Here is a 27,572-nt window from a genome sequence, read left to right as displayed (position 1 = left end):
CTGTCTCCACACCCTTGCTCAGGAACACTGTGGTGTGTGAATGTGTTTATTCTCTCTCTCAAAAGGATCTAGCCATATATTTAGTATCCCAATCTCTGCTCTGACTACCTGGGAGGCTATAAAACGGCCTGTCCAATGTCCACTCTACCAGGGGCCACAGTCCCAATCCCCTAATACCTCTATGGAGACCTACATCAGAGTCTGTCTGGTACAGTCCAGTACCAGACACCCAGGTCACCCTGAGCCCTGCCATAGAGAAGGGGAGGAGGAGGGGGTCTACTCTGCAGCCCTGTTCCCATGTTTCACTGACAGCTGCAGCAGTCTGTCACCAGGCTGAGAGAGGGAGAGAGATGGATATGCAGAAAGATACTGGAGAGAGACGGAGAGGGAGGCTCTCTGGTGTGAGGCTGCAGTGCTGCCAATGTGACCCAGATCTGCCAGTGAGATGTGGCTGCTGATTTATCAGTAGTAGCTGGGACCAGACTGTTAACACTAGAACTACTGGGCCTCAATGGACCCCGCCTTCAAGCTAATGAGCAGTCATTCTGACTGCAACACTCGAACAGTGTAATTCATACTTTTTATATATGCTGTCGCAAAAATAATCATTTGGTTGTGTTTATGACGACCTTGGGTAACATTAGAATACCATTTTGTATTTTATTTCAAAGAACTCCACAGCATTTTCATTAGTTTATGTTACTTTACGCTATACGTCAAAAAATAAACAATTATTCAAGTGTTCAAGAAATGTTCTTAGTGGAGTTGTTACAACTATGAAACAAAGTGTTTCTGTTGGACACGGTAACAGCTTCTTTTTATAAGTACACAAAACATACCCCAACCACCAATATGCACGGTGAAAAGATGCACGGTCAAATGATGAAAACATCAGTAACCTAAACATCATTATAAGCGTGAAGTGGCCCTGATAAATAGTGAAACTCGAGGGAAAAGCAACAGTGGCATTATAATCAATATACAGTTGAAGTGGGAAGTTTACATACACTTAGGTTGGAGTCATTAAAACTCGTTTTCAACCATTCCACAAATGTCTTGTTAACAAACTATAATTTTGACAAGTCGGTTAGGACATCTACTTTGTGCGTGACACAAGTCATTTTTCCAACAATTGTTTACAGACAGATTATTTCACTTATAATTCACTGTATCACAATTCCAGTGGGTCAGAAGTTTACATACACTAAGTTGACTGTGCCTTTAAACTGCTTGGAAAATTCCAGAACATGATGTCAAGGCTTTAGAAGCTTCTGATAGGCTAATTGACATAATTTGAGTCAATTGGTGGTGTACCTGTGGATGTATTTCAAGACCTACCTTCAAACTCAGTGCCTCTTTGCTTGACATCATGGGAAAATCTAAAGAAATCAGCCAAGACCTCAGAAAAAAAATTGTAGACCTCCACAAGTCTGGTTCATCCTTGGCAGCAATTTCCAAACGCCTGAAGGTACCACGTTCATCTGTACAAACAATAGTATGCAAGTATAAACACCATGGGACCACGCAGCTGTCATACCGCTCAGGAAGGAGACGCGTTCTAACTCCTAGAGATTAACGTACTTTGGTGCGAAAAGTGCAAATCAATCCTAGAACAACAACAAAGGACCTTGTGAAGATGCTGGAGGAAATGGATACAAAAGTATCTATATCCACAGTAAAACGAGTCCTATATCGACATAACCTGAAAGGTCGCTCAGCAAGAAGCCACTGCTCCAAAACCGCCATAAAAAAGACAGACTATGGTTTGCAACTGCACTTGGGGACAAAGATTGTATTTTTTTTAGAAATGTCCTCTGGTCTGATGAAACAAAAATAGAACTGTTTGGCCATAATGACCATCGTTATGTTTTGAGGAAAAGGGGGAGGCTTGCAAGCCGAAGAACACCATCCCAACTGTGAAGCACGGGGGTGGCAGCATCTTGTTGTGGGGGTGTTTTCCTGCAAGACGGACTGGTGCACTTCACAAAATAGATGGCATCATGAAGGAGAAAAATGATGTGGATATATTGAAGCAACATCTCAAGACATCAGTCAGGAAGTTAAAGCTTGGTCGCAAATGGGTCTTCCAATTGGAAAATGACCCCAAGCATACTTCCAAAGTTGTGGCAAAATGGCTTAAGAACAACAAAGTCAAGGTATTGGAGTGGCCATCACAAAGCCCTGACCTCAATCCTATAGAACATTTGTGGGCAGAACTGAAAAGGCGTATGCAAGCAAGGAGGCCTAAAAACCTGACTCAGTTACAGCATCTCTGTTAGGAGGAATGGGCCAAAATTCACCAAACTTATTGTGGGAAGCATGTTTAAACAATTTAAAGGCAATGCTACCAAATAATAATTGATTGTATGTAAACTTCTGACCCACTGGGAATGTGATGAAAGACATGTGATGTGAGGAATAAATCATTCTCTCTACTATTATTCTGACATTTCACATTCTTAAAATAAAATTGTGATCCTAACTGACCTAAGACAGGACATTTTTACTTGGATTAAATGTCAGGAATTGTGAAAAACTGAGTTTTTAAATTTATTTGGCTAAGGTGTATGTAAACTTCAAATGTAATTGTTGATATGACAGCAGTCAAAAATAGTCAGTTATTGTCAGCACGCGCTTATATTGTGTGCATCTTCAATGCCATCAGTTGGACTTAATTTAACTGTTATCCCGTGTCCCAACAGTGGACACAAATCTTCATAAATTTCACCTGCCTTAACACACTTTGACACCTTTGTTTGGTTGTAGTGCGTAATAGTCTCCGGTTTTCTCTTTGGGTTCCGTTGTCTTGTCATTCTTCAGCACTGTTGAGGAGTACAACAGCAGGTGCCTTATTTTGTGCAGAGGTAGGGAGCTCCCATCTCACTTTGTTCATGGTGCCAGCCAGACTTTCAAATTGTTCGCCAATGACAGTGAAGTTAAGAAATTGTCCATGGAGACATTTCTCCCCTTGCCAATGTAAGGTCTCCAACACTCACATGCTGCACAATGTAGATATTTTCCCAAATATTGAAAGCCGTTCAACATGTTCATTACGCACGCTCTCACGGTGTAGCCTGCTCCCAAGTAGCCCAGAAGAGACTGATAAGACTGCTGTGATTCAGTGGAATGAGTTAGAGTAAATATCATGTAAGATTCTAATTAGAATAGATCAATACAATAGGATGGCCTGTTTTTAATTCACAATTGGTGATGACATAATTATGCATGGTTTGCTTCCCCTCCCCCTTTCTCCCTATCATACTTTACTTCATTTATTTCATCTGTTATATGTGTGAAATTAGTTTCGGTTTAGGTTCAGTTTTGAGGCAATTATTGAGGTGATTATCAACTGGGACAGCGCCTTCAACTGTGGAGAGGAGGTGGAAGGAGTGGAGCAGGCCCCACTGTCGGGAGAAGGAGTGGAGCAGGCCCCACTGTCGGGAGAAGGAGTGGAGCAGGCCCCACTGTCGGGAGAAGGAGAGGAGCAGGTCCCACTGTCGGGAGAAGGAGTGGAGCAGGCCCCACTGTCGGGGAAAGGAGTGGAGCAGGCCCCACTGTCGGGAGAAGGAGTGGAGCAGGCCCCACTGTCGGGAGAAGGAGTGGAGCAGGCCCCACTGTCGGGAGAAGGAGTGGAGCAGGCCCCACTGTCGGGAGAAGGAGTGGAGCAGGCCCCACTGTCGGGAGAAAGGAGTGGAGCAGGCCCCACTGTCGGGAGAAGGAGTGGAGCAGGCCCCACTGTCGGGAAAAGGAGTGGAGCAGGCCCCACTGTCGGGGAAAGGAGTGGTGCAGGCCCCACTGTCGGGAGAAGGAGTGGAGCAGGCCCCACTGTCGGGAGAAGGAGTGGAGCAGGCCCCACTGTCGGGAGAAGGAGTGGAGCAGGCCCCACTGGGTTATTTGCGAAAAGTCAAGGACTGAGGGGGGCATGACTTAAATGGCAGAGTAATAAATACAATGAATGAGCAGTGACAATGACTGCTTTAGCAGTTCTAGTGTTAAGGAGTCCTATTTGTGTTGTGGTGGTCTGCCCTTTCTCTGACACACCTCCCTGGTCCAAACCACCTTACCAAAGAAACAGTCAAGGCTTTCATTGGCTTCAGTTGATAATGAAAGAGAGAGACAGTGTATTTAAACAAAGATTTCTGGGATCCAGTGGCCATATGACTCCATAACAATGCCCTGTGGTCCAATCACACGGTTATGTCACCACAATACATGCTGTAACCGGTCCCATGGTTCCACCACTTTGGCCCCACATAGACATCCATATAATAGAGGTATTAAACGGGGGATATGAACAGTGGGGTATTGAGTCAGTGCGGCCCCAAAGGAGGAGAGAAGAACAGGATAGGGTTCTCTCTTTAAGCATCCAGCCAAACCAGAGGGACAGAGACTTTGATGAGCCTGCCCTCCTTTGTGTTTCTAAGGGGAAATGAAACAAGCACACTGACCCGGGGCTTAGCAGCCGCAGGGCAGATGGGGGAGGGGGGAGAGTGAGAGATGCTGAAGCACAGTATCTGTAACAGGATGAGAATAATGAAGTTCACGTAAGGGAGAGAGAGGTATTCTTCCTCTACCTGTCTCTATATCTCTGTCTCTCTCCTGTCTTTGTCCCCAGCATGTCCCCTCTACCAGGGCTCAGTCTTCTGAGTCATCGCTCTGTGCTTGGTAACTGAGCCCCAAAAATCCCTCTCTCTGTCTCCCTCTCTCACTCTAAGTGACTTCTTGTTAGATGCGTGCCTTATTTACTAAAGTGAGTGGTGAGGCAAACTGATGATGCAAATCACTGCCACTATCTGAAGCAGTCTTGTATTGTTATTTTGGGTTACTATAGATAAATGGTGTGACTGTGACAGAGGTCATTGTGAGATGGTGTGGTTGTGGTATGGTTCTGGTTTGGCTGATGAGCAGGTATGCCACGGAAAGACAGGGGTTATGGGTTTGCGTTAGTTAGTTAGTTAGTTAGTTAGTTAGTTAGTTAGTTAGTTAGTTAGTTAGTTAGTTACCAAACCATTTTGCATGTGGGCATGTGTGGATGCCCACTTCCCCTTGCCTTGTGTGTGTGTGAACTTTCCATGCTGTACATTCCCAGAAGAGCTCTGACATTCCCACTAATATTCCTAAAGTTGAACTTGTCTACTTTTTTATTTATTTGAACCTTTATTTAACTAGGCAAGTCAGTTAAGAACAAATTATTGTTTTCAATGACGGCCTAGGAACAGTGGGTTAACTGCCTTGTTCACTACCAGGATATTTGAGTGTGTGTGTGTGTGTGTGTCTGCGTGTGTGTGTGTATGTGCAGCTGGAATCGAGTGTGAATTCTCCAAATTTCCCCCTGGCACCTCAGTGAGTTCATGTGATGTGGGATGTTGAGCAGACTAGCTACGGTGGATCACTGTAACACTGCCATTGACATAATATACTGTCCTGGCATCTGGTCCTGCTGGCTCCATCCATGGCTCTGCCTCGCAGAAACCTTTTCACCCTGGAGTTAACAGCCTTTGTAATCGTGAATCTGTACTAAAGTAGTACTGTGTTGTTCCTCTCTGGTTCAGGTTGCTGTTGAAAGCGGGCATCGACATCAACAGGGCCACTAAGGCTGGCACTGCCCTGCACGAGGCTGCCCTCTACGGCAAGACGGAGGTGGTCAGACAGCTGCTGGAGGTAAGACACCTGGAGGGACATCAACCTCACTTAGTCTTTAACTAGTCTGATTCAATCACTATTCCACCACATTCAACTAACAGTTGGTAACATGTTATCCAATGTAAGTGAAGTGTTTTATTGAATAGGCTGTACAATACATTGCCGTTGACTGCATTAGACTTGAGAACATTGTGTTGAATGTGCTGCTGTGTTTCAGTGCACATCGGATTGACATTAACGTTGTGTGTGGTTTTGCCAGGCTGGTATAGACGTGAACATCCGTAACACGTACAACCAGACAGCCCTGGACATGGTGAACCAGTTCACCACCTCCCACGCCAGCAAGGACATTAAGCAGCTCCTACGAGGTGAACAGCACCAGTCATCACTGGAATACACTGGGACAGGAGATGAAGACATTATCCCATGAAGTATCATTCTTTGGCTTTATCTCTCGTTCTGTTTTCCGCCTGCTTTATTGTCCTTGAACCAGGGCTCTACAGTGCTACCATTTTACTCACAAACTGAAAAAGTCAAGTATGAGTTTTGATTCATAGCGTATAAATTGCTGCTGTAGATATTTTCTAAGTATGTTGGCTGTTTTAGAAGTGTGTAGCCATAGAGTCTACTTGAGTGACTTTGTCCTTGTGTTTCTTGGCCATGGATATAATTTTGTTCACATGCTAGGTTGTTTTTATGTTAGCTTGTTTGAGCTCGCTCAACTCAACTGCTAGTGAAGAGACATGGGAGAATCTCATCTCTCCCAGACAGACATGCCAGTCTCACTTTTACCCTTAAAGGGGCAGCTGAACATTTTTGTCTCCCCTCCTAAGTGGCTAAAATATTTGACGGTACATTGTACTTGCTTGAGCATGGAACACCACAAAAACATTTTATTCAAACTTTCACTTTTGGTAATTTCTCATAAAAACGATCTTCCTCAAATACTTTTATTGTGTTCCTAAATGTATTTGTGTGTTAAATGTTTTTATTTAGCCGCAAAAATGGAAAAAAATGTCAGCATAGATTCCTGCTAGAAGATTTATTTCTTTGTGCTTTTGTGTAGTGAAGCGACTCTTGCATTCTCTTGCAGTTTGAGTTCTGCAGGACAGTGTGTTCAGAGGTGTGTGTGTTGGGAGAGGAGACAGACTGAGACAGAGCCAGTGCAGACGTTCCTATAGCGAGAGAGGCCCAGAGGAGAGACTGAGGGATATGAAATGCTCTAAGCTGTAATTCACCAAGCAGCTGTGTTTAACCTCATGGAGTACAGGTTACATAACCCTATCAGCTCACACACACTCTCACGTGCGCACACACACAACCAAAAGACTAGGTGTGTGGGTGCGTGTGTGTGTGCGACCTATGCGTTTGTTTGTGTGTGATTGTTGCGTGCCACCCCTATGTACGTGCGCATGCTAGAGGCCTGGTTCTTTGATCTGGTTCTCGCAGCCTGGGAACTCAGGCCATAATGAGCACTTGAGTTCCTTAGTCAGCAGACTGCTGCTTCAAACATGGAGGCTGTGGAGAGAGACGTCCTGTTATTCTCTGTGTTCAGAGAAGAGTGAATAACAGATGAATAGAACACAATCAGCCACCACAACTCCTCGTCATGGATTCATTATTGATGTGTACCAACCAGTCAGAAGCTGAATACAGCACTGACTGACTCTGCTCCCTGATGTCACTACATTTCATACCAGTGCCGGATGTGACTAATTAAAAAACAACAGGCATGGGGATTGTAGCGGCGTCTGGGTATATCCCCTTAAGGTGATTTGAAAGTGGTGTACATGTCAGTATGTATCAATCATTGGGCTGTATTTTCTTCCTGCCTTCATACATACCAATTCCCTGAACTAACTTTGTGTGTGTTTCTCTTTCTCTCTCTCTCTCTCTCTCTCTTTCTCTCTGTCCCACTCTCTCTCTTTCTCCCCTCTCTCTGTCCCACTCTCTCTCTTTCTACCCTCTCTCTGTCCCTCTCTCTTTCTACCCTCTCTCTGTCCCTCTCTCTTTCTCCCCTCTCTCTGTCCCACTCTCTCTCTTTCTACCCTCTCTCTGTCCCACTCTCTCTCTCTTTCTCCCCTCTCTCTGTCCCACTCTCTCTCTCTTTCTCCCCTCTCTCTGTCCCACTCTCTCTCTTTCTCCCCTCTCTCTGTCCCTCTCTCTTTCTCCCCTCTCTCTGTCTTTCTCACACACAGATGCTACAGGTGTCCTGCAGGTGAGAGCTCTGAAAGACTACTGGAACATCCACGACCCCACTGCTCTCAACATCCGGGCCGGGGATGTCATCATGGTAGGCTGCAGGAACACACACACACACACACACACAACCCTCTCTATTTTCTGTCTGTAACTCCTCAGATGGTTTGACAACCACTGGACTATAGGAAGGTTTGGAAACCACTGGACTATAGGAAGGTTTGGAAACCGCTGGACTATAGGAAGGTTTGACAACCACTGGACTATAGGAAGGTTTGAAAATCACTGGACTGTAGGACGGTTTGACAACCACTCGACAGTAGGAAGGTTTGACAACCACTGGACTATAGGAAGGTTTGACAACCACTGGACTATAGGAAGGTTTGACAACCACTGGACTATAGGAAGGTTTGGAAACCACTGGACTGTAGGAAGGTTTGAAAACCACTGGACTATAGGAAGGTTTGAAAACCACTGGACTGTAGGAAGGTTTGGAAACCACTGGACTATAGGACGGTTTGAAAACCACTGGACTATAGGAAGGTTTGAAAACCACTGGAATATAGGAAGGTTTGAAAACCACTGGACTGTAGGAAGGTTCGAAAACCACTGGACTATAGGAAGGTTTGGAAACCACTGGACTATAGGACAGTTTGACAACCACTGGACTATAGGAAGGTTTGAAAACCACTGGACAGTAGGAAGGTTTGAAAACCACTGGACTATAGGAAGGTTTGAAAACCACTGGACAGTAGGAAGGTTTGAAAACCACTGGACTATAGGACGGTTTGAAAACCATTGGACTGTAGGAAGGTTTGGAAACCACTGGACTGTAGGAAGGTTTGAAAACCACTAGACTGTAGGAAGGTTTGGAAACCACTGGACTATAGGAAGGTTTGGAAACTACTGGACTGTAGGAAGGTTTGGAAACCACTGGACTGTAGGAAGGTTTGGAAACTACTGGACTGTAGGAAGGTTTGGAAACCACTGGACTGTAGGAAGGTTTGGAAACCACTGGACTACAGGGAGGTTTGGAAACCGCTGGACTGTAGGACAGTAAACAAACAACCCATGAGTCCATGAATGGGGTCTCCTTGATGTGATCAACTTACCATCAGTTGCACAGTCCTTGCACATTCTTCACATTTTACTGCCTTAAAATGTTGTCTCAAAAGGGATTACATTTGATTTTGTTCCTACCAATCAACACAACCTAACGTAATTGCTGGACTATTAAGCGCACCTGAATATAAACCGCACCCACTGAATTATAAAAAAATATGTATTTTGTACATAAATAAGCCGCACATGTCTATAAGCCGCAGGTGCCTAGCAGTACATTGAAACAAATGAACTTTACACAGCCTTTAAACGAAACACGGCTTGTAACAAAAATTAAACATTGGCCTACCAAGAAAGTCATTGGTCACTATCTTCCTCCTCCTGTGCACTGAAACCACTGAAGTCATGTCCTTCGGTGTCGGAGTTGAATAGCCTCAGAATTGCTTCATCCGATGTTGGATTGTTTTCATTGTCGCTCTCGTCACTTTCATCCGGAGGCAAATTCCCCGCTGAGCTCATGCTGCCCCTTCAACATGCAGCAGTCCAGCCTTTCGAAACCCGTTGATGATAGTGGATTCTTTGACAATGCTCCACGCTGTCAGGACTCACTGGCAGACTTGACCATAAGTTGCTCTTCGTTTTAGTGAAGGATTTCTCCCCAATTGTCATCCAAGCCTCCCACTGAACAAGGAGTGCCACCTTAAATGCACGATTTACACTGATGTCGAGTAGCTGCAAATACTTGAGGCCATCTGCTTTTCTTCCCTCTGAGAGCTGTTGTCTTTTTGCACTGAGTCAGTTCCTCACGCTGCTTTCCAACGTCTTATCATCGACTCATTAAGGCCAAGCTCCCGTGCAGCAGCTCTATTTCCTTTTCCAACAGCCAGATCGATCGCCTTCAACTTGAAAGCTGCATCATATGCATTTCTCCGTGTCTTTGCCATGATGAGGGTGACAAAATGACTACCGTAATCAGAATGATGGGAAGTTTGAGCGCGCTCGATTTACGTCACATTATGTGACGGTGCTCAGTTTTTTGGTGGCATGGATCTTGTGAAATCGGGAAAAATCCATAAATTAGCCGCGTCATTATATAAACTGCGAGGTTCAAAGCGTGGGAATAAAGTAGCGGCTTATAGTCCGGAAATTACGGTACTCCACATTCCCAAAGTTAAATAAAAATTATAGAACATTTTTTTTAAATAAAAATAAAAAGATGTCTTGATTGTGTGTCTTTACGCCCCAGAGTTAATACTTCATTGTAGTGGGGCGGCAGCGTAGCCTAGTGGTTAGAGCGTTGGACCGGAAGGTTGTGAGTTCAAACCCCCGAGCTGACAAGGTACAAATCTGTCTTTCTGCCCCTGATGTCATCTATCAGTTCACATGTCATCTATCAGTTCACTGTACTGAACCTGATGTACATGTCATCTATCAGTTCACTGTACTGAACCTGATGTACATGTCATCTATCAGTTCACTGTACTGTACTGAACCTGATGTACATGTCATCTATCAGTTCACTGTACTGAACCTGATGTACATGTCATCTATCAGTTCACTGTACTGAACCTGATGTACATGTCATCTATCAGTTCACTGTACTGAACCTGATGTACATGTCATCTATCAGTTCACTGTACTGAACCTGATGTACATGTCATCTATCAGTTCACATGTCATCTATCAGTTCACTGTACTGAACATGATGTACATGTCATCTATCAGTTCACTGTACTGAACCTGATGTACATGTCATCTATCAGTTCACTGTACTGTACTGAACCTGATGTACATGTCATCTATCAGTTCACTGTACTGTACTGAACCTGATGTACATGTCATCTATCAGTTCACTGTACTGAACCTGATGTACATGTCATCTATCAGTTCACTGTACTGAACCTGATGTACATGTCATCTATCAGTTCACTGTACTGAACCTGATGTACATGTCATCTATCAGTTCACTGTACTGTACTGAACCTGATGTACATGTCATCTATCAGTTCACTGTACTGTACTGAACCTGATGTACATGTCATCTATCAGTTCACTGTACTGAACCTGATGTACATGTCATCTATCAGTTCACTGTACTGAACCTGATGTACATGTCATCTATCAGTTCACTGTACTGTACTGAACCTGATGTACATGTCATCTATCAGTTCACTGTACTGTACTGAACCTGATGTACATGTCATCTATCAGTTCACTGTACTGAACCTGATGTACATGTCATCTATCAGTTCACTGTACTGAACCTGATGTACATGTCATCTATCAGTTCACTGTACTGTACTGAACCTGATGTACATGTCATCTATCAGTTCACTGTACTGAACCTGATGTACATGTCATCTATCAGTTCACTGTACTGAACCTGATGTACATGTCATCTATCAGTTCAGTGTACTGAACCTGATGTACATGTCATCTATCAGTTCAACTGTACTGAACCTGATGTACATGTCATCTATCAGTTCACTGTACTGTACTGAACCTGATGTACATGTCATCTATCAGTTCACTGTACTGAACCTGATGTACATGTCATCTATCAGTTCACTGTACTGAACCTGATGTACATGTCATCTATCAGTTCACATGTCATCTATCAGTTCACTGTACTGAACCTGATGTACATGTCATCTATCAGTTCACTGTACTGTACTGAACCTGATGTACATGTCATCTATCAGTTCACTGTACTGTACTGAACCTGATGTACATGTCATCTATCAGTTCACTGTACTGAACCTGATGTACATGTCATCTATCAGTTCACTGTACTGTACTGAACCTGATGTACATGTCATCTATCAGTTCACTGTACTGTACTGAACCTGATGTACATGTCATCTATCAGTTCACTGTACTGAACCTGATGTACATGTCATCTATCAGTTCACTGTACTGAACCTGATGTACATGTCATCTATCAGTTCACTGTACTGAACCTGATGTACATGATCAGTTCACATGTCATCTATCAGTTCACTGTACTGAACCTGATGTACATGTCATCTATCAGTTCACTGTACTGTTCACTGTACTGAACCTGATGTACATGTCATCTATCAGTTCACTGTACTGTACTGAACCTGATGTACATGTCATCTATCAGTTCACTGTACTGAACCTGATGTACATGTCATCTATCAGTTCACTGTACTGAACCTGATGTACATGTCATCTATCAGTTCACTGTACTGAACCTGATGTACATGTCATCTATCAGTTACATGTCATCTATCAGTTCACTGTACTCTGATGTACATGTCATCTATCAGTTCACTGTACTGAACCTGATGTACATGTCATCTATCAGTTCACTGTACTGAACCTGATGTACATGTCATCTATCAGTTCACTATCTGATGTACATGTCATCTATCAGTTCACTGTACTGAACCTGATGTACATGTCATCTATCAGTTCACATGTCATCTATCAGTTCACTGTACTGAACCTGATGTACATGTCATCTATCAGTTCACTGTACTGTACTGAACCTGATGTACATGTCATCTATCAGTTCACTGTACTGAACCTGATGTACATGTCATCTATCAGTTCACTGTACTGTACTGAACCTGATGTACATGTCATCTATCAGTTCACTGTACTGAACCTGATGTACATGTCATCTATCAGTTCACTTCTGATGAATGTCATCTATCAGACTGTACTGAACATGTCATCTATCAGTTCACTGTACTGAACCTGATGTACATGTCATCTATCAGTTCACTGTACTGAACCTGATGTACATGTCATCTATCAGTTCACATGTCATCTATCAGTTCACTGTACTGAACCTGATGTACATGTCATCTATCAGTTCACTGTACTGAACCTGATGTACATGTCATCTATCAGTTCACTGTACTGAACCTGATGTACATGTCATCTATCAGTTCACTGTACTGAACCTGATGTACATGTCATCTATCAGTTCACTGTACTGTACTGAACCTGATGTACATGTCATCTATCAGTTCACTGTACTGTACTGAACCTGATGTACATGTCATCTATCAGTTCACTGTACTGAACCTGATGTACATGTCATCTATCAGTTCACTGTACTGAACCTGATGTACATGTCATCTATCAGTTCACTGTACTGAACCTGATGTACATGTCATCTATCAGTTCACATGTACTGATCTATCAGTTCACTGTACTGTACATGTCATCTATCAGTTCACTGTACTGAACCTGATGTACATGTCATCTATCAGTTCACTGTACTGAACCTGATGTACATGTCATCTATCAGTTCACTGTACTGAACCTGATGTACATGTCATCTATCAGTTCACTGTACTGTACTGAACCTGATGTACATGTCATCTATCAGTTCACTGTACTGAACCTGATGTACATGTCATCTATCAGTTCACTGTACTGAACCTGATGTACATGTCATCTATCAGTTCACACTGAACCTGATGTCATGTCATCTATCAGTTCACTGTACTGAACCTGATGTACATGTCATCTATCAGTTCACTGTACTGAACCTGATGTACATGTCATCTATCAGTTCACTGTACTGAACCTGATGTACATGTCATCTATCAGTTCACTGTACTGAACCTGATGTACATGTCATCTATCAGTTCACTGTACTGAACCTGATGTACATGTCAGTTCACTGAACCTGAACCTGATGTACATGTCATCTATCAGTTCACTGTACTGTACTGAACCTGATGTACATGTCATCTATCAGTTCACTGTACTGAACCTGATGTACATGTCATCTATCAGTTCACTGTACTGAACCTGATGTACATGTCATCTATCAGTTCACTGAACCTGATGTACATGTCATCTATCAGTTCACTGTACTGAACCTGATGTACATGTCATCTATCAGTTCACTGTACTGTACTGAACCTGATGTACATGTCATCTATCAGTTCACTGTACTGAACCTGATGTACATGTCATCTATCAGTTCACTGTACTGAACCTGATGTACATGTCATCTATCAGTTCACTGTACTGAACCTGATGTACATGTCATCTGTCAGTTCACTGTACTGAACCTGATGTACATGTCATCTATCAGTTCACTGTACTGAACCTGATGTACATGTCATCTATCAGTTCACTGTACTGAACCTGATGTACATGTCATCTATCAGTTCACTGTACTGAACCTGATGTACATGTCATCTATCAGTTCACTGTACTGAACCTGATGTACATGTCATCTATCAGTTCACTGTACTGAACCTGAACCATGTCATCTATCAGTTCACTGTACTGAACCTGATGTACATGTCATCTATCAGTTCACTGTACTGAACCTGATGTACATGTCATCTATCAGTTCACTGTACTGAACCTGATGTACATGTCAGTTCTATCAGTTCACTGTACTGAACCTGATGTACATGTCATCTATCAGTTCACTGTACTGAACCTGATGTACATGTCATCTATCAGTTCACTGTACTGAACCTGATGATGTCATCTATCAGTTCACTGTACTGAACCTGATGTACATGTCATCTATCAGTTCTAGGTCCTTAGGGGTATAGTGCACAACAGGTGAACTTCACTATCCATATTCCTGAGGGGGAACTAGTTTATAGGGAGAGAGTATATATTTTAAGGGTGGCTCTCTTTGAGCCCAGAGAGAGAGAGAGACGGGTAGGGACAGGCCCTGGTATTCATCCATCACTCCCACTCAGAAATGACTCTACTACTAGTACTGTCACACACACACACACATCGTCATCGTCTCATGAACCCTGGCCTGTTTTACTTCTTGGGAGTGTGTCGGCCTATTCTGCTGCTGTGGGGGTTGCTTCAATACCAGAGAGAAACCATTCATAAACCTTGCCCTCAGGCCATCCACCTCTCCCATCAACTAGCCTTTCCACACCTCACACACACATGTACATGTTAGATACTGGGCAAAAGGTTAGCTGACATCTTAGTGGGGACCGGTGCCGAACCAAAACGCAAAAAGTGGTCGGGCAGAGCAAGGCGGGTGAAGAGGATTGGACAGGCTGATAGCCATGTTGTGTTTCCGTAAGTGGATGAATTGGTCTATTTTAGCATGTAGGGTAAATTGGTTCTAATTGAGCGAGGCGTCAGAGCCTGCAGGGTTTTTATCATTGAAAACAATGCATTGTAAAATAAATCCTACGCATGTGTGCCTTTAGCGAATTTAGGCCTTTAGAAAAATATGTTTTGCCAACTTGGACAGGTCAGTAAATTTCAATGTATTTTTCTATTGCTGTCAAACCTGCTCATTCAGTACATGCTATTTCCCCCTCTACCCACATCTTTTACCAGACACACAACCCAACACCCCTGTTCTCCCCTATACCCTCAGCCCCCTAACCCTAATGTCCCTTGGCTTGTGTCCTCTGACTAAGGCTGATAAATTAGGGAGCAGAGACAATGGCCTGGGTTTTAGCAGCTCACGTGGACAAATGGAACATGATCAGAAACACATGACTACTGTCATCATCTGTTTATGTGCTTGACCTTTTGGTTCTCTCTCTCGGTGTGTTATTGTACTACAGTTGATCTCAGGGCTGTGGCGCTGCTTTTGTACCACCCTCCCAACTTATGTAAAACATCTTTGACATTATGAAAACAAACCATACAGAGACATAGATACACAGATGAAGTTGTTAACACGTAGAATGTGTTTCAAGTTGGAACATGTACTTTCTGTCATTGTCCCAGAACTGCACACTTCAGGTCAGGTACACTCCTACACACACGTACATAAACAGTGGAAATAACACCACGTTGTTATAGAATCTCACAGACCTACCTGCCTCAATATGGAGAGACACTGGGTAGTAATAGCCATCTGATTGGTTTAGACCCGTCTTAATGTTTGTTTTGATTGGCTGCCTGGCAGGTCCTAGAGCAGCACATGGACGGGCGCTGGAAGGGGCACATCCACGACAGCCAGAGGGGCACCGACCGGGTGGGCTACTTCCCCCCGAACATTGTAGAGGTCATCAGCAGACGCTCAGGTCAGTCGCACACACACACACACACACACACACACACACACACACACACACACACACACACACACACACACACACACACACACACACACACACACACACACACACACACACACACACACACACACACACACACACACACCCTGTAAGTTCAGTGTGATCATTAGCCATTCCCCACTCCCATCTGAAAGCAATGGGCAAAGAGAGAGAGTCCTCTGACATTTGCCTCTTTCATTGCGTAACCGTGGCACCCGCAGCAAATGGAGGATTCGTAGCTTGTTGAGTCAGCTGCCGGCATGTCGTAACATCAACACACAGACACACACACTCACTCACACACTCACTCCCACACTAATTCACTCATCTCCCAGACATGTCAGCACACTCACAATGCAGGATTAAGTCAGAAATGGAAAGGGAAATGGCTTGGAACTGCAGGAGTCATCTGCTATTGTACATTATGTAAAAACTCCCACCCTTACCCACGCAGTCTACCTCTAATACCGGTTAGATTAACAGAAGGTGTCAGTTACCTACCTAACACCACAGAAGAAGATAATCCGCCCCACACCACCTCTTTGATGTGCACTAGAGGGAGAAATCCCTGAGTGAATAGGTTGGCTTGGTGACACTCACGGAGCAGCTTTGACAGAACAGAGAGCAGCTCAGCACTGCAGTCAGTGAAAAAGGACAGGTTTCTGTCTTCTCTGCAAGTCTGTCACCACAACAAAAGATCAGGGGAACGGGAGACCCATCTTAAATTGTCCCTCTGCGCCTACTGTACCTTCAGAAAGTACTCACACCCCGTTACTTTTTCCACATTTTGTTGTTACAGCCTGAATTTTAAAAGTATTACATTGAAATGTTGTGTCACTGATCTACACACAATACCCCATAATGTCAAAGTGGAATTTTGTTTTTAGAAATCTTTACAAATTCATAGAAAATGAAAAGTTGAAATGTTTTCAACCCCTTTTGTTATGGCCAGCCTAAATACGTACAGGAGTAAAAAGGTGCTTAACAAGTCAATAAGTTGCATGGCCTCACTCTGTGTTCAATAATAGTGTTAACATGATTTTATTATCTGTAAGGTCCCTCAGCCAAGTAGTGAATATCAAGCACAGATCCAACCACAAACACCAGGGAGGTTTTCCTGTGCCTCGCAAAGAGTTGGGTGTTAAAAATAAAAGCAGACATTGAGTGACCTAGTTACAGTTGTGATTTAAATTGTCTTGACAATCTATGGCAAGGTATGACAATGGCTGTCTAGCAATGATCAACAACCAACTTGACAGAGCATGAAGAAGTTTATATTTATATTGCAAATATTGTCCAATCCAGGTGTGCAAAGCTCTTAGAGACCCAGAAAGACTCACAGCTGTAATCACTTGCAAAGACATTTCTAACATGTATTGACTCAGGGGTGTGAATATTTATGTAAATTAGATCATTCTGTATTTCATTTTCAATACATTTACAAAAATGTACTACAAAAAATAGATATACCGGTATATTCTTTTCACTTTGTCATTATGGGGTATTGTGTATAGATGGGTGAGATTTAAAAAAATCTATTGAATACATTTTGAATTTAGGCTGTGCCTCAACAAAATGTGGGATAAATCAAGGGGTATGAATACTTCCTGAAGGATCTGTTTCTCCCTTGGCTCCACACACACACACACACACACACACACACACACACACACACACACACACACACACACACACACACACACACACACACACACACACACACTGATAGGTTGTATCGCTACACATCACTGCGTTGGAAGAGCAGTGGTGGCCCCTCTTCATGACAGGTTGGCCCCTCCAGAGAACACCCCATTTCCCAGAATGCCTTGGTTGGACTAATCCCTCATGCTTCCAATCCATCCCTTCCTCCTCCTCTTCCCTCAGCATCTCTCCATCCATACCATGTAATGTCCACCTCTAACCATCAGCTTGCTTTAACCTCCTCTCTGTCTGTGTCCTACCTGTTTGACCCTGTAGGGGGCACCCTGTCCCGGCACGCCTCTCTGCCCACCCAGCGCCACCAGCTCCTCTCCAGAGCCCCCCTCTCCTCCAGCCTGAGCTCAGCCCCCCAGACCGACGACTCCTACACACTGTACACCCCCAACAATCCCCACCTGGCCCTCCCCCACACCATCGGCCTCAGCGCCAACCCAGGTATATACACACACACCCTTATACATGCACTCAGAGGACAGACGCACATTGAAACCTGTATACTGTACTCAGCCCCCTAACCAGCCAGACAACTCCCCCACCACTGTGAACCGTGGTGAGGCCACAAGGACACCTATGTTCGCCCCCTCTAAACCCCTCTCATGCTCAGGCCCAGCCAATCCCCAGTGCTGCTCCGTGGACCATGGTACCCCCATGGCCCAACAGTGTTGTTATGTCTGATAGGTCGGCCTCCCAGCAGCCTCTCTCAGCCTGGTTGTCCCAAGGAGGACATCTGGGTGCTCAGGAACTCACACACCACTGGTAAGAGTCCCTCCACTGTCCCCCCATGACAATAGCTGGCTGACTCTGTCCCCTGTTCCCATGCTCTACCTTTGTCATGTGCCAGCTTCAAACTGAGCTTCCCATAGCTCCTGCTGCTCTCCCTGCTGCCACAGGATGGGACTACCAGGAAACCTCCGTTCCAGTGACCAAAAAAAAGTGACAATTTCGACAGTCTACAGGACACTGCAAGCTTAATGGGTGCCCTGTGTACTCCGCTGTAGGAATTTTCCATTGTGGATGACCTTTCATCTGTCCTACTGCAGGACTGTAGTTGTAGTTTACCCCTATAGATCTGTAGTTCTGTACCCTTGGCTGCTGTTGCTCTATGCCTGAAGCTCCGCTCCACCATGCAACCATCTCCCTTGGCTTCGTATGGCAGCAAATGACGTCCTGTCCTGGCCTGTGCCACCCTCCCTGATCTGTGATGACTTGGCTGGCTCAGTGACAGGGTCCACAGCCCCAACCTCTGCCATCCTGTGCCAGCTTCAGTTAGAATCATGTGGATGTGTGTGTGACTGTGTTGACGTGAGCTCTGGAAGGACACAGAGGGGAGGTACCTCATTTTGCTCTCCCTCTTGTTGTCCAGCCACCACGGTTGTCTTTAACGTCCCTCACTTCTATCTCTCTCTTTCTCTTCTCCCTCTCTCCATTCTCCTCTCCTGTGGTCCTATCTAGCAGGTGACAGGAACAGTGTAGGGAGTACGGGCAGTGTGGGCAGCACCCGTAGTGCTGGGAGTGGACAGAGCACAGAGAGTAACACTGCTCTCAACGGACAACACCACCAGACCACTGCACTCCCAGACACAGCCAAAGTACTGGACCAATTGTTATGTTAGCTTTATTTATCCTGGCTAGTCTTATTCAGATAGATAGCAATGCTAAAATAATTGTAAATCTTACTCACAGCTATGAACCGAGGAAATGTGATATTGTAATTGACTGTCTTTGTATGTAGTGCCAGTCAACAGATTGTTTATTCCTGTGCTCTCTGTAACTTGTCTTGTGCTCTGTTTTGATGTGCAGCCAGCGCCCTCTGCTGGTGACTCAGGGCAACCAGTCCCAAATAAACAGCCTGACCTGACTGCAGGTAGGAATACCAGCCCTTTCTCTCATTACTGTTACGTACCACAACATTTCTCCTGAAACTTCACCTTTCTAGTTTGATTTGTGCTTATTGGTAGAAAACATCCTGAGCACCATTCATTTAACTTTCCAGTGTGTTTTCTTGTCTAGTGGTTCTGGGTGCTCCTCGGAGGCCGATGGTGAACATACAGAGACCAGGGGAACAGCAGTTTGTCTCCCCACAGTTTGTACGTCCTCAGCAGCTACTGGAGGGCAAGGTGAGACTCAGACACAGGACAGACACAGGCCAGGCACAGGACAGGACAGACACAGGACAGAACAGGACAGACACAGGACAGGACAGACACAGGCCAGGCACAGGACAGGACAGGACAGGACAGGACAGGACAGGACAGACAGACACAGGACAGGACAGGACAGACAGACACAGGGCAGGACAGACACAGGCCAGGCAAAGGACAGGACAGGACAGACACAGGACAGGAACAGGACAGACACAGGCCAGGACATGACAGGACAGGACAGGGACAGGACTGAGACAGGACAGGACAGACACAGGACAGGACAGGAATGACACAGGACAGAACAGACAGAACAGAACAGAACAGACACAGGACAGGACAGACACAGGACAGAACAGAACAGAACAGACACAGGACAGGACAGACACAGGACAGAACAGAACAGAACAGACACAGGACAGAACAGAACAGAACAGACACAGGACAGAACAGACACAGGACAGGACAGGACAGACACAGGACAGAACAGAACAGACACAGGACAGGACAGACACAGGACAGAACAGGGACAGGACAGGACAGACACAGGACAGACACAAGACAGGAAATATTGTCCATGTTTGCCACACATTACAACTCATGAATGTATTTTTCTATGTACTCTGTATGCCACAGTGAAATACATGTATCTATTAAAAGACAGGAGGACAGTGAATAGGCCAGTAGTTGATGTTAATGTGAAACTCAACCCCTCCCCTCTGGTGTAGGATGCAGAGGCCATCTACCAGTGGCTGAGTGACTTCCAGTTGGAGCAGTACACTGGGAACTTCATCACGGCCGGCTACGACGTCCCCACCATCAGCAGGATGACCCCAGAGGACCTGACGGCCATCGGCGTCACCAAGCCAGGCCACCGCAAGAAGATCTCAATCGAGATAGGAAACCTCAGCATCCCAGAGTGGCTGCCTGAATACATCCCGGTAAGGTCTTACTGATGCCTGTGTCTGTCTGTCTGTCTGTCTGTCTGCTTTTGTGTGCAAGTCAGGTTTTACATTAGTTTCATAAAGGTTTCAACTGTGTAGGTCTGACTGTGACTCTTCTCCTACTCCAGGCAGACCTGGGGGAGTGGCTGAGTACCATAGGCCTGCCTCAGTACCAAAGGAAGCTGTCAGAGAACGGCTATGACTCCATCAGCATCGTACGGGACCTGACCTGGGAGGACCTGCAGGAGATAGGCATCACCAAGCTGGGCCACCAGAAGAAGATGATGCTGGCTGTGAAGAAGCTGTGTGACATCCAGAGGGCCATCCTGGCTGCAGAATCTGGCCAGGGCACGTTGCGCCGCAAGCCCCCTGGAGCCCTTCACCTGGTCACCATCGAGCCCCCTGACAGCTCCTCTGACTGCCCCTCGCCCCACACCCCCAAGATGCTGACCTTCCAGGACAGTGAGCTGAGTGCTGAGCTGCAGACAGCCATGTCCAGTCACTACCAGGAGGGCCTGGCCTTTAAGAGTGCTGTGGGCATGTCTCGGAGCCAAGAGAGCATCGACGCCCGGTCCAGGGGCTCAGGGCGCTCCCAGGACCCCCCCACAGCCTCCATCACTCCCCACAGCCTCTCACAGGAGAGCCTAGGCAGCAGCAGCACCTCCACCAGCCTCAGTGCTGACAGCAGCCCTGCCAAGGAAAGGAACATTCCAGAAGGCTGGGACCAGAGGTCCATACTACAGCAGCAGCTTCCCAAGCAGGTCCCCCTGGGGGCAGCCACCGTGTTCCAGTACCCAGCCATCCCAGCCAAGCCTAAAGGCCCTGGGTCTCACTCCCTAGGCTCCTCTCCCCAGGGCTCCCCGGCCCAGAGGGGCTTCAGCTACCTCCACTCCCACTGTGGCAGCACCGACCTGGGCCACAGCTCGCCCACCAAGCCCTTGGCACACACCTACCACGCCATGACCCTGGCCCCGCCTAAGAAGCGCAGCCAGAGCCTGACACGCTATGCCCTGTCAGACGGCGAACCAGACGAAGAGGATGACGACCTGGCTCCACCCTCTAGCACCCTAGAGTCCTACGCCACCCTGACCCGCCGGCCCGGACGCAGCCAGCTGGCAGGCATGCAGATCACACCCGTAAAGTACGGCACTGTGGGACGTAGCCAGTCCTTTGCCGTGCGCGCTCGTAAAAAGGGTCCCCCTCCAGCCCCACCCAAGAGACTGAGCTCGGTGAGCAGCAGCCTCAGCGTTGGGTCCACTGAGAATATGGCGCCCTCTCCTGGGGGGTGGAGACAGACAGTCCAGGGAGCGTGAGGAGCATCGCAGCCTGTCTGGAGGCCTCCACTGAGGGGAAGAGCCTGTCCAGGCCCAGGCTGGACCTCCTCCAACCAGAGCCTCCCCTCCCCAGCCTCACCCCCTCAGGACTGGAGCCCAGAGAGGCCTCTGCAGGGTTGAGGAGGAGGGTGCAGAGCGAATGTGTTCCAGCCCAGACCGACATCCAAGACCATTACCCAGACCCAGAGCGAGGGGTGAAGTCAGACTCTGAGGAGGAGGAACCTAAGGCACCAGGTTTGGATGGCTCCTCATCCCCTCACAATAGCTCCAGCGAGTGTATCCCCTTCGCCGAGGAGGGCAACCTCACCATCAAGCAGAGGCCCAAGGTGGGAGGGCCGCCCAGGGCCGAGAGCACTGTGGAGATCCCGGCAGACAAGAACGGGCCCACCAAGGCAGCCCTGGAGGTGCCTGAGTTTAACCTGAAGGAGTCAGACACTGTGAAGCGGAGATACAAGCCTAAAGACCATGCTGGCAGCTCTCCCACCAGTGACAGTGAGGGCCAGATAGGGTCAGACTCCAGTCCAGGCAGCAGGCCCCAGTCCCAAAGCTGTGAGGAGGTGAGTCTGGTCAGTCTGAGGATCAGTGAGGCCAGTCTGGAGGGGCTGGAGAACCTAGCAGTGACAGGCACACCCCTCAAACCCCCCGTCTCCCCCAAGCCTCACAGCTCCCACGGACCCCCCGTCACAGCCCCAAAACCGTCCCGACACAGTCTGGCTGCTGCTACAGGTAACTTATTACACGTGGAAGCTCATTATTATGTCTTTCTGTTTTTATCATCAATTCTGAGTTTCTGCGTTTGCTTCCTGTCCAACAGCCATAGTGCCACCCACTATGACTGTCAATGTGGTACAGAGTCTTGCCTTCTCAGCCCCACCATCACCCACACCCAGCCGGTGTCCCCCAGCCCCAGGGCTTCAGTGCCAGGCAGCCCAGACAGGCAAGCCCCAGGTCTGTGTGGTCGGCCCAGGCCCAGGGGTAGAGTCTGGCCCGGGGTTAGAGGTGGTGCAGCAGCAGAGGCTGGAGCAGACCAGCACCTCTCTGGAGGCAGCACTGCAGGCTGTGGAGAGAGAACTCACCCAGGAGGACAGCACTGACGGGTAAGAGAACACGATCAACACCTCACCATTTCCTGCATTTACAGGCCATATACACTCTACTGTTTATGTGAACTGAAGTAGCATTCATGCAACATTGTATCTGTCCCATTATGGTGTCTGTGAGAGCATGGGCAGCGCCATTGAGGCCATCTCCATTTTGAAGTAGTCAGTTTTCTTCTACTACTTCAGAGTTGGTAAACAAACTGAAAGGGTGCATACTGCCACCTGGAGTGTGTTGTCTGAACAGGTATAAAGTCAGGTAATAAAGCCATTTCTTTTAAGACTTACAGTCATGTGTGATTTACGTATGGGTGGTCCCGGGGTCACTTACAAGCGCCATGTTAGCTGGAATGTTTTCTCAGGTCCCACCTGATGACCTGGATGGAATTATGTGATCCTTCCTTAACCCATATTTGACTACTTCAAAATGGTGAAAGTCCTCAATGCCAATGCCTTTGATAGAACAGGCTTTTGAGCACTAGAGTCCTCTATCTATCTCCATGACTAAACCCTGCTTCTTTTTCCACCTCCTGACAGTGGGTCTAACACAGTGAAGTCAACTGGCAACATTCTGGATGACATTGGCAACATGTTTGATGACCTTGCTGACCAGCTAGATGCCATGCTGGACTAAGCCCTCTATCCACTCCACTGACCAGCCCACTGACCCTTGACCCTTCACCTCAGGAAGTACTAATGACCATGAGAGGGAGAATGGAGCAGGTCACCCCACCTAAGTGTTATCTCCGACCCCGACGCCCTTCAAACTACAGACCAACCGCCACCACCAGACTAACAGAAAACATATGGGACTACATTGTAGGATGTGCCATGGAGTGGGATGCTTTTAATGAACAGTGTGGATCCATCTCCCTCCTCCCTGCCTCCATGTTGCCACTTCCTCTCCTTTCAACACCAGCACTTAACTCTGCTCTATAGTGCTTTGCCATCAGTCACAACAACCCTGTTGGTTTCAACACGGGGCCTGACAACAACCCTGTTGGTTTCAACACAGGGCCTGACAACAACCCTGTTGGTTTCAACACAGGGCCTGACAACAAAACTGTTGGTTTCAACACAGGGCCTGACAACAACCCTGTTGGTTTCAACACAGGGCCTGACAACAACCCTGTTGGTTTCAACACAGGGCCTGACAACAACCCTGTTGGTTTCAACACAGGGCCTGACAACAACCCTGTTGGTTTCAACACAGGGCCTGACTGACTGTAGATACATGAGGGATGGACAACATACTGTACCAGTACACTGTTGTATTGGGTTGTTTCATACAACACGAGTTAAACTGTGTTGTCCTTTTTATTCTACCCAACATCCTCCATTTCTTCGTCATGTTGGTGTGCCTTTCTTCCCCTCCCTTTCTCACAGTCTCCACCTCTGTGTAAAGTCATTGTTTGGCCGTAGAGGGAGAGAGAGAGACAATGGGGAGAAGTGTTTTTATCCTGGCCTATAGAGGAACCATTCCTAGACAGAATATTACCATACAATACCATTTGTATTAGACACTGTATCAGTCATTTGACCTTTGTGTTTCACCATGTCTGACCATTTCAATTGGACCTTGTTGATATTTTCAATACTCTTGTATTTGATCCATTTTCTACCAAGTTGACCACAATGAAAGTGTTTGTCTTCCTCAAGGCAAGGTGCCAGTACGTTTGTGCTGTTAAAATGTTTAGTAATCATTCTTTAGTAATACAGAATGACTAGATGCTATATCATTTCTTGTTTTATGTAAAACATTTGGAAGTGCTGGATGATATTGTTTATACAAAAGGGAAGAAGACCTTTGCTTTTCAAAGCATATTTAGCTATCGTCACTGTCCACACTGTCAGTATAAGGAGTTATACGTGATTTGTACAGCCGAGGGATGACATGCAAGATATTAATAATGTACACTATTTTTTAAAGAAAAACAAACATTTTAATGTAGATTAGTCCAACTAGTATTTAAATGAGAGTATCTAAATATGTATATTATATACTTATAGGTATATCTGGGAGCAGAATCATATTCAACCAAAGTTCTTTGTACAGATTTTCCTTCAATATTTTCAATATTTCCATAAAATGCAGAACCATTGTTAAGGGGTTCTGGTCTTCCTTATTGTAACATGAATGAAATTAATGATCTACATGGTTATCAAAAATGGTCTGTTTTTTCCCCTGTCCACCCAGCATTATATGGCTATGTTCCATATTTGGGCATGCTACAGTACTTCTAGCAGGGGGAATGAACTCTTCTATGATGCGTTTCTGTCTTCCTCATGAACTTTCAAATCATTAACCCTGACTTGTATGATTGTGTGGTGTCCTCGACTGTAAATGTTTGTGTCGTTTCAGTGTGAATGTGATCCCTGGCTGTAACCTGGGTTTCATCTCTGTCCTTCTCAGGAATGTCACACCTATTCAGTTCAAGCTGCTGTCACGTTAAACACGCACACCTGGCTCTGTGTTATAGAAGGAGGAACAGTGGTTTTGAACAGGTGAGGTGAAGGAGAGCCTTGCGTGAATGTGAAAGAGGTCTGTGTGTCTCAGACGGAACTGAGACCTGCTAGAGGCACCTTATTTAAGATGGCTCTGTGGATATATATTATACTGTCTTGAGTTATCAACATCGGTCCTTTTTCATCCAGCTGGGTCTTCATCTGGTTACAGTTAACCATTAAATATTCAAGTCGGATCCTGTTGACTTCTCTCGTTCATTCATGGGTTTAAATATCCAGAAGCCTTTTAAGAGTGGGTGCATTTCATCTACACCTTCATAGCACAGACATGGATTCCTAACATTTATGTTACTGTAGTCTTAATTTAAATGGAGAATCATGGGACAACAATGAGGAGATCTACAATTTAATACAGTATAGAAATAACATGAACAGTTAAAGAGCATGATAACACCCCCATACAATTCAATAGTCAAAATAGTGAATCTCACGGTCATTCTCAATACTGAACATACACATAACATTTTGTGAAGCGCAGACATTTATATTCTTATTAAAGAAAGAAATTATGTTTAAGTACATCTACGTAAATGTAAAAACCTGAAAGCATTTTGACAATGGCCATAAAGAAAAACTCTGAAATGAAAAGTATCGCAATATACAGTGGTAATGGCAATGCTATGGACGGAAGGTTTTCAGCCTTCACATTTACTGAAGTAAGACTGGTATGGATGGACACTGCACCAACATGTCGTTCCCCAATGACTGACTGACTGTCAGTGGTTGTCGTTCTTCAGGTGTTTTGGTCCCTAAAAGGTTTGCAGATAATAGAATCTACCCCACAACCAGAGCTGATTAATGAAGGTGCTGAAGGCGAAAACTGGAGAAACATGAGAAAGTCTCCGCACACTTCCAGTCAGAAGCCAATTTCTTCTGAAGCTCGACTGACCCAAAGCTCAGCTACATGAAAGACATTTGCACCTGACTGGAAGTGTGAAGAGGCTTGCTATTTGGTCCCTGAAAGGTGATAGACTGGATGGGTATGTAAGTGGCTGGTCCCATTCAAAAATATTGTTTCATGTGTTTCAATGACTGATTAACGTGTAGAGGAATGGGCATAAGAGAGACCTACTCCACTATACCGACAGGAACCAGGCTATGACCAGCAGGGACTTCCAGGGTCTTCTGGGCATATACACCCAGGTACAAGACACACACAACCACTTCGACACGTGAAATGGAATAATTAAAAACTGATTTTCAAATCACAATCCAAAGATTCTTATCTGATGCAGCTGTTTCCTTTCCAACATTGGCATTTTCATCTAAATATTGTTAGCACATCATTTATAGCATCTGGAATATAATACAAATATCTGTGTATATATTTTACATACATATACCTGTATTCTCCCTCACCAATAGTTAAACTGCTGGTTTTAATGAGTCATAGAAAACATGGGGCTTAGAACAACCCCTCTCTCTCTCCGTCCCTCTCTCTCCTTCACTGACCTCTCTGTGAGTATCTACTGTATGTGGGTGTGTGCAGGGTGAGGTGCTCTATCTACAGGTTGCTGAACAGTTCATTTTTCTTGCTCCAGTCCATGGGCGGGGCCCTCTTGTTGGAGCGTTTCTGATGAGCACGCTCCTTGACCTGCTGCAGGGACAGGTTCAGACCTGGGATGGCGCCCATGATCACTGGCTCAGACAACTGACCAACCAGGGAGGAAAGAGAGAGGTTAACAGATAGTGTGAGAGAGGAGTAGAAGTAGAGATAGAAAGCACAAGAGACACAAGCCCTGTTTATACCTGGTTCTAAACATGAGTACTTTGTACTGATCTTGTCCGCATTCTGATTTTGCCAGCATATTTAGACAGGTGTAGATGACTAAAAGACACATTGTGAACTGATTGT

The 27,572-nt window shown here is 45.7% G+C and overlaps 2 protein-coding genes across 2 annotated transcripts in view; one reads left to right on the top strand and one right to left on the bottom strand.

Annotated features, from left to right (window-relative positions):
• LOC124015614 (caskin-2-like) overlaps window positions 1–25,893 on the top strand; it is a 94,907-nt gene extending 69,014 nt beyond the window's left edge. The window contains 14 exon segments of the mRNA XM_046330971.1: window positions 5,553–5,661; window positions 5,903–6,011; window positions 7,842–7,936; window positions 15,806–15,923; window positions 17,934–18,110; window positions 18,354–18,431; window positions 19,128–19,264; window positions 19,476–19,539; window positions 19,686–19,792; window positions 20,545–20,757; window positions 20,889–22,041; window positions 22,044–22,820; window positions 22,909–23,191; window positions 23,729–25,893. Of these exon segments, the coding sequence (XP_046186927.1) occupies window positions 5,553–5,661; window positions 5,903–6,011; window positions 7,842–7,936; window positions 15,806–15,923; window positions 17,934–18,110; window positions 18,354–18,431; window positions 19,128–19,264; window positions 19,476–19,539; window positions 19,686–19,792; window positions 20,545–20,757; window positions 20,889–22,041; window positions 22,044–22,820; window positions 22,909–23,191; window positions 23,729–23,825 (3,517 nt within the window). The 3' untranslated portion in view covers window positions 23,826–25,893.
• Window positions 25,894–26,047: 154 nt separating this feature from the next.
• The window catches only part of LOC124015613 (Na(+)/H(+) exchange regulatory cofactor NHE-RF1-like), a 51,300-nt gene continuing 49,775 nt past the window's right edge, over window positions 26,048–27,572 (bottom strand). Inside the window, exon 6 of the mRNA XM_046330970.1 lies at window positions 26,048–27,368. Coding sequence (XP_046186926.1) covers window positions 27,222–27,368 — 147 coding nt within the window. The 3' untranslated portion in view covers window positions 26,048–27,221. The remainder of the gene's footprint in view (window positions 27,369–27,572) is intronic.

This window comes from Oncorhynchus gorbuscha, linkage group LG26 (genome assembly GCF_021184085.1).
Source record: "Oncorhynchus gorbuscha isolate QuinsamMale2020 ecotype Even-year linkage group LG26, OgorEven_v1.0, whole genome shotgun sequence".
NCBI classification, from domain to species: domain Eukaryota; kingdom Metazoa; phylum Chordata; class Actinopteri; order Salmoniformes; family Salmonidae; genus Oncorhynchus; species Oncorhynchus gorbuscha.
Note: the sequence above shows the minus strand (reverse complement) of the source record. Positions and strands in the feature narration are given on the sequence as shown.